General features: G+C 42.6%; 2 protein-coding genes across 2 annotated transcripts in view; both read left to right on the forward strand.

Moving 5' to 3' along the window:
• The window catches only part of LOC108631302 (discoidin domain-containing receptor 2), a 178,246-nt gene extending 172,274 nt beyond the window's left edge, over window positions 1-5,972 (forward strand). The window contains exons 15-16 of the mRNA XM_018035141.2: window positions 3,142-3,283; window positions 3,513-5,972. Of these exons, the coding sequence (XP_017890630.1) occupies window positions 3,142-3,283; window positions 3,513-3,866 (496 nt within the window). The 3' untranslated portion in view covers window positions 3,867-5,972. The remainder of the gene's footprint in view (window positions 1-3,141; window positions 3,284-3,512) is intronic.
• Window positions 4,906-7,637, forward strand: part of LOC108631298 (putative DNA primase large subunit) — a 7,276-nt gene continuing 4,544 nt past the window's right edge. The window contains exon 1 of the mRNA XM_018035136.1: window positions 4,906-5,000. Coding sequence (XP_017890625.1) covers window positions 4,906-5,000 — 95 coding nt within the window. The remainder of the gene's footprint in view (window positions 5,001-7,637) is intronic.

The following is a 7,637-nucleotide window of genomic DNA, read 5'->3' on the forward strand; positions in this document are numbered from 1 at the left end:
TAATATTACAAAAAAACAAATAATTATTTCAAGACTTATTTTCCTTATAATTACGTATTTTTCGCCTTAACTGAAAATTACTCGCGTTTACAGCAAATTAAATATTAAGACGTAGAGTTTCATATGCATATATACAAAATTGAATTAATTTTTTCCATTCTTATACATGGAAGGAAATGAATTTTAGGAGCGAGAAGACAGTTAAACTCATAGCAAGTATTGAAATCAATTTTTACATGACTTATTATTTACGTCACTAAATAATGATTTGCATGAAGTCCTTCAACATTGATTCAGTCACGCTCCTTACTATACTTTATAATATTTATTAATCTGCATTCGTATTCGGTCTGCCGAGATGCTTTTTATAAATCTCTACCTACGAATGAATTGAAAGCTAAGCGAGCGTGATGAAAATCTGAGGGTCTCAGAAGGGAACGAATCAATCGCGAGGGGCGAGAGCACGCGTATGTATTGTACATATGTATCGACTGCGTCAGAGAAGTTCCGCAGCCCCTGCCCGCCTATTCTAACACTTGCCAGCCAATTTCTCCTGGCACGTTATTTTATTCGCGCCGTATAAAGTCATTCTCGAGACCGGACCGAGCGGAAAAGAGGAAAGAATCGATTGCTGATCAAACGGTAATGCAATTCAATTGGCCCGATCGAAGAAAGAACAAGAGGCGAAGGGTTCCTTCGTTTACCTGTATACGTGTACGTACATAAGTGTACCTAACCAGGTATGTACGTCTATAATGGCCGGGGGAAGGAACGTGCGTGTGATCGAATATATGGGTAAGCGAGTATGAGTGGAACACTTGAAGAAAAAGCGGCACACGTACACGGGAAATTGTTCGGCGCGGCAGAAACGATACCAATAGCGATGGTGGTGATGGTGTTACCAGGAACGATGATAGCGGTCGCGTACAGGCCGCAAGAACGTGTAGCTCGACCGTAGAGAACGGCGAAGACCCGATGTGGGCACTCCAAACCCCTGAGCGAGGCCGGCCTTTGTTCCGACTTCGATTACAAATGTAGAGAATGGCTTTCTCCGACTCCCACTTCCTCCTGTCGCCTTTTCTACTTTTCCACTCTTCCTTTCCTCTCTCCGGATCGTTCAACCCCGCGACGACGACGTCGCCTCGTCTTTCGACGGGGTATCGCGAGGTCGAAGTCCTGCCGATCGCGTATCGAATCGTATGTACCTTCGAAACTCTTCGACTACTTAAGAGACAGTATCGAAGGCACTTAAACGCGATGACAATCGATATTAGTCGTACGAGTGACTTTTCTCCCGGGTTGCAAAAGTGGACACCTCCTGCATTCAGGGAGGATTCGACTTAAGGTAAATCTTCTATTTGTGGCAACTTCAACATTTTTCATGTTATATAATAACGTATAAATATAAAGAGGTGAAGAGCGCGTCAGATTTGGCTTTAAAATGACATAAAAGTTCCGAATGCCTCTATTTATTGCCATTTTAATCATATGTTGTATAGATTTTCACCAGCGATAGCATAAAGCATAATTATGATAATGACGACATTAGAGTAGATTAATTTGCATTGAAATGAGAAAACTGGTGGTTTGAGGTCGGTTCATCTGTCGTTACCGATCGCCGGGTTGTCACGAAATCCAATTACAATCGAGTCAAACATAGTGGCGTCCGCAGATAGACGCTTCCACTTAATATAATTCACACAGAGGCTCAATAGGACCCCGGCGAGTGAACGTTGCTTATTGCATTAACGTTCTGACCCGAGACTTCCGTCGGATCGGGTCACCATCGCCGTCGCGCCACACCGTCGCGGTTTCGCTCGTCGGTGAACTCCAAGAGCGGTAGTATGGCCAATAACAGTGATCGATAAAGCGCGGCTAATTACCCGGGTTCTGGCTCCAAATTGAAGCTTTGTTCCACCGTCGAAATTAATTGACTCCATTCACTCGATAACGCTGGATACTCGAATACCGTTCAGCTGCTCGTTTGTCCCGGCGAGAATTATAGTTCGTCTTTGGAGGAGCATAAGGTAGTTATGTACAACGTAGATACGCGCAGCTTGATACCTCCAAATGGTATGCCGTTAGACAGAACGTTTCGTGGTGTACCTGTGTCCTTATTGAAGAGATTTCACGCCAGGGTAGAACAGGCTCCGAATTTAACTTCGTATCGCTAACTTCGCGATTCCAAATAATGATTTCATTCTATCAAGAACGATCTCGATCATAGAACGTATCTAATTATTTTGAACAATCCGACATTTCGGGGATAGCTTATAGAGTTCGAATTTCGCAGGAAGTTCAGTATTCTGGAATTAACGTGAAAACCAGGAGGAGTATGTAAATCTATTAGTGCGCGGATTGCGTTTAAGGTTTATATCCACATTCTCTCGCGACCGCGAACCTTATCCAGCCTCATAAACGATCCACGTGATCATTCAGCGATCCGGGTCTGTGTCGCGGCGGTGCATCGGCTGGTAAACTTTGCCGCAACGCTGCACGTCCAATTGTTGAGTTGCGTGTGCTTGTACAGGAAACGTAGCTCATCTACACGTATGTGCAAATGCGGCCCGCGGGCAGCCATTCCTGCTTCCGGTCGGCTGCCATGCACAGAATGCGTACGCGTATGCAGATCGGCGGCCGCGCTATGCACCGTACATACCGGCGAGAGATCGATTTGAACCCGTGCCTTTTTCATTTGAAACGGATCACCCGGAAAAGTATTCGAAATTCTCCACGCCTTCCAAGTCGAAACTGATTCGCTCCACGTATCCGTTCCATCGGATCGTACTAACGTAAATGTCCCAGTTCCTAATTTCAACATAATAAACATCGATTGATAGCGCAATCATGCTTGACTGAGTAGAAATTGGGAAGTTTAACTGAACAAAAAAGCGTTAAGTTTGAAGAACAACGCGTCTGATTGTTTTTGTTTTCCATTCCGTGCAATGGAATTTGACAGACGAAATAACGGGAACGATGAATGAGATCTGATGAATTAGATCACCGTTAATAATAAACGATAAAAGCGGTCAAGCGACGGTTATCCCGAGAGTTAATTAAATGGTTTGCGTTCAAACGTTTGTAGGGCGGAACGGTCAATTCATACCCGTTCATCGATAACGATTTGATTTTCGATTACAGGAATTGCTTGGTGGGCAAAGCTTATCACATTAAAATCTCGGATTTCGGTACGGACAACGAGCTGTACGCGTGCGATTATTACAAAGTTGATGGCACCGTGCCACTGCCGATACGCTGGATGGCCTGGGAATCCATATTTCTGGTAAGCTTTATTCCAATTGTCGCATATTGTTTCATGACTTGGCCAATTATTTACAAACTTCATAATTTACAAAATTAGGACAATGATGCTTGACCCGTTTCTAATTGTGTTAATTTCGTTTATAAGAACAAGATTTAAAAATAATAATAAATCATTGTAGGAGTATAGCATACTTGTTGTGTAAAACTGTAAGAGAGAGGAGACGTGAATAATCGATACTTGTGTGCAGGGTAAGTACACGACGAAGAGCGACGTGTGGGCGTTCGCTGTGACCCTGTGGGAGATCCTGAACCTGGGCAGGCGCGTCCCGTACGAGCACTTGTCAAACGAGGAAGTGGTGCAGAGCCTACGTCGATTGCATCGGGCCGGTGAATGCGGCGAGGCCGGTGGCGACGATGGCAACGGCTGCAAGGAGTCCGCCGACAACCTTTTCACCTATTTGCCGCAGCCGACCGCGTGCTCAAAGGATATTTACGACCTGATGCTCGATTGTTGGCGACGCGAGGAGAGCGAACGGCCGACCTTCCGCGAGATCTCGATGTTCCTGCAGCGAAAGAACCTCGGCTATGCGCCCACGTCCTGATATTGAACGTCCGGCCAGGTCGAGGAACACGTGGTATGCGCCGGTTGCCACGCGTGCCCGGCCGACAGACGCTCGAACGTAAACCGCGGACTGGTCGAAGACGCCGACGACTATCCGCGCTGGGTAACCGTAAGAACGAAGTTCTGAATTCTTCGACAAGTTCGCCAGAACGACGAAAGGGTATGAGAGCGAGTATAACGGAGACATCGAAGAATGGTAATACAACGACAAGGTCCAATGGTTTCCGGCAACGAACTGTGCGAGGCGTATTAAAACGAGTGAAACTGTTCCAAAATTGTACGTATGCACGTTAAAGGGGAACAGACATGAAAACGGACAACAGCCGTGTAGTGTAAATGTAAATGACTATCGTGTCAAAGTCGAAACAGTAAGATGCTCGTGGTTCGTGTAAAATCGTATCTAGCGAGGTCGCCGGGATCGAGGCCGGCTAGTTTAGACGTAAGAGCCCTACGAATATAGAAACGTGAAACTGTGAATTCGACAATCCGAAGGGGAGAGGATACCGAGTGATCCGTAATGGTCGTCGAAAACTTAGGAGCAATATCGTGTAATCGTAATACAGCTGTGAACATTCCTGCATGAATTTAAAGATATATCCACGTCTTTTCGAGGTAAATAAACGTTACTTAAGAAATTAGAAGTTACCCTCCCCCTACCCTCGCCCACACCCCCAGGGACGAATTGCTGTAACGAAGCAGCATGAGGAAAGGGAAGAGAATAATTGCATCGCTGCAATACGGTAACTAAAATACGGAATGGTTCGCCTGAAAAGATAGAGTATACATATGAGAACGAGGTATGAATGGGTGTGTTTGTGATCGTGTAGGCGGTTAAAAAAAAAAAAGAAGAAAATTCGTTGTACGTAAATTTAATCGTATCATTAAGCACTTTGTAGACTTCCACTTCGAACGGAAACTGCAATTACTGCATTTTCCGCGTACTTCGTACCCTACAGCTCTCATCGCGTTCAAAAAAAAGTAAATCATACGAATTTATTTCTCGTTTCATTCACATCAGAATGACACCCACGCAGTTGGAAAAGAAGAAAGTCATTAGGGCTTTGAAGGAGCTAACATCTGATTGTAACTATGTAATTTTACGTGCGAAAGCTCGGCAATGTCGCGCGGTTCGCGATCGACGAAGACAAGGGAATGGATACGCGTATGTATTCCTCTGTTGAAAAATGGTGATTCGCACCATTGACTATGACACATCATAATTTTAACTTTACATGATAGGCGGGATCAATACAAAGACAAAGAAAAAGAACTAGTATATTGTACATATAGGATTGTACGGCTCGGTGCGCATCGAGAGAGGTACGAGAGGAGTTTATCGTCGCGTTGACGCGAACGAGGCGACGAGATTATCAGCGAGAGTTAAGCAATCCGGGTATATCGTGTTTGGAACCGTGTTAGTAATAATAATAATTATTGCGGGAGGGTAAGGGAGAATGAGACCAATAAACGTTCTGGAGATGGGACAGAATTTTGGTACGTTATCGACATATCGGAGCCTTCGTTTCATGAGGGGATGAAGCGAGAAGCTCGAAGACGGACGACGAGTTCGCACGGTTCCCCAAGTCGAATATTCGTTTCACCGACGTTTCTCACGGTATTCAAACCCAATTAATCATTCGACTCGTTTTGTTCCGTGTATTTACAACAGATGAATAAACTATTGATAGCATTCGCAATATCTAGTAAGTAGGCGATGTTACCGTTACAACATTAAAAATACTATTTATATATCTTAATGTAACGCCGCGTAAGGAATAGATAATATCAGAGGCATAGCCGTTCGTATAATAAATTGTACGTGCGTTGAATTTAAACGTAACGAAGATCGCTTCTTTTGTCATTGGAGATAAAAAAAAAAAGGATATGGGAGGAGAGGGTGAATGATAAATCGTCATGAATTCAAACCTAGGTCAGTTATACGAAGTAATCGACAAAAAAAAAGAATAATTAAGAAGGAATGTTTCCCGTGTTGATAAGCGTAGAATTTTTTACCGAAATCGAGCACTCCGTTCAGATAGAGAATTCCCTAGTTCTCACTTGATAGAGCAAGTAATTGAAAAAAAAATACTGCCGTCACTGGAGGGTGACAATTAGAGAAAACGAGTGATAGTTGCGTTTAGATTCATCGATGTAAGCATAATTGCTGCCTTTGGCTGTATCGTTGCCCCTATTGCTAACGAGTAACTTACTTGTATACTCATGTGATAATTTAGTATATCTCTGCGTACCTACCTGTACCTACACCGGTTCGGAAACCTCACAACCAGTAGTGAGAGGGATTATTTGTCTTACGCTACGTTCTATCTCGATTCACCCTCCGACAGAATCTATCTTCCTAAAAAAATTAAACACTTCGAACCACCTCAGATGCTTCGTTATCTTCCCTTACGATCATTAACAGTCATTCAAATTATTTTCATGACACCGAGCTTGGTGCTTCTTCTGAGTAATTGGAAACATTTCAAAAGGATGTGCATTCTGTTGGTAGGGATATTCTCCATTATTACATCGATCGCTTTAACGATCCTAACGTTTCATGGGTGTCACTTCGGTTCGTGAGCTCTACGTTCATTTCTACGATCCCAGTTGACGGGGTGAATTGGAAATCGGTGTTTCCGTTTTAATTCAAATGAATATTTTGCGACAGGTGTACGATCGACAATCACGCTTAAACCTCGAGGCTCCCGGATTCGTTGAATCTTCCCGTGTTGGTGCTATCGAGAATGGTATTGACAATGAGAAGAGAATTGCCGTTTCATTCTGATTTTCATTTCACACGATAGTTATTTGTTTAAGTACGTTTTGCATGATAATAATTCTACACAGGGGGTGCTTTCCTGGCTTTCAATTACTTAAGGAAGTATTAAAAATTGAAAACAATTGAACAGTTTAATTATCCAAATTTCTGTTAATGGGGTGTGAAATTATTTAGGTCAAATGACAAATTAGATTGCTTTCCTTTACAGAGTATTAAAAGAATCTTCAATATTTTAGTATTCTATTATTTTTCATCATGTAAAACAAACTTTCAATGAATTCGACTAATTTTTCGCGTTCCGTTGTAAATTCGTAAAGCAGGAGAGGTCGTTGTTTCTGATTCGCGGCACAACCGATTGTTAACCTGACGTGGAATTAAGAGACGTGTAGAGATAATCACGAAAGACTGTGGAGAGCTCACCTAGCTGTATCTTCTATTCAGGCACGGGCAATCTCTGGCTTTTTCACTAAAGCATATCATCAACGTTTAATTTTCATTTCCCACGTTGTTCTCTTCGTCAAGTAATAATTATTGATCGAGAAACCATTAAAAAAAAAAAATTGCTCCGTTTAAAAAGCTAGACTTCGACGCAGAGTAACGCGACGTAGTTCTCTTCGTTCTATTTTGACCGAAGACACAGGCACCGGTTAATGTTCTACTTGGCAAACGATTTTGAAGAGAACCTTCAATGCCGACGATCGTTATCATTAAATAAAGTGTTAAATAAAGAAACTGATTAGTAGGAGAGAGGGGGAGAAGGACGAAGACCTGCTGATTAGGCCGTGAATGGTTGCCTAGGCCTGCTCTACGCTATTGAACCTTAATCGTTATAGTCATAAAATTATTTTGTACTAAGAACTGTTTATAATTTTGTATCTAATCTCTGTAAATACCAAGCAGATTGTCTATGGCTAATGAAGCTTAAACAAAATCGATATAAGTAGACTATGTAAAGGGAATTATATAAATATA

Source organism: Ceratina calcarata, unplaced genomic scaffold (assembly GCF_001652005.2).
Source record: "Ceratina calcarata isolate Rehan_Ccalc_2016 unplaced genomic scaffold, ASM165200v1 scaffold87, whole genome shotgun sequence".
Lineage (NCBI taxonomy): Eukaryota > Metazoa > Arthropoda > Insecta > Hymenoptera > Apidae > Ceratina > Ceratina calcarata.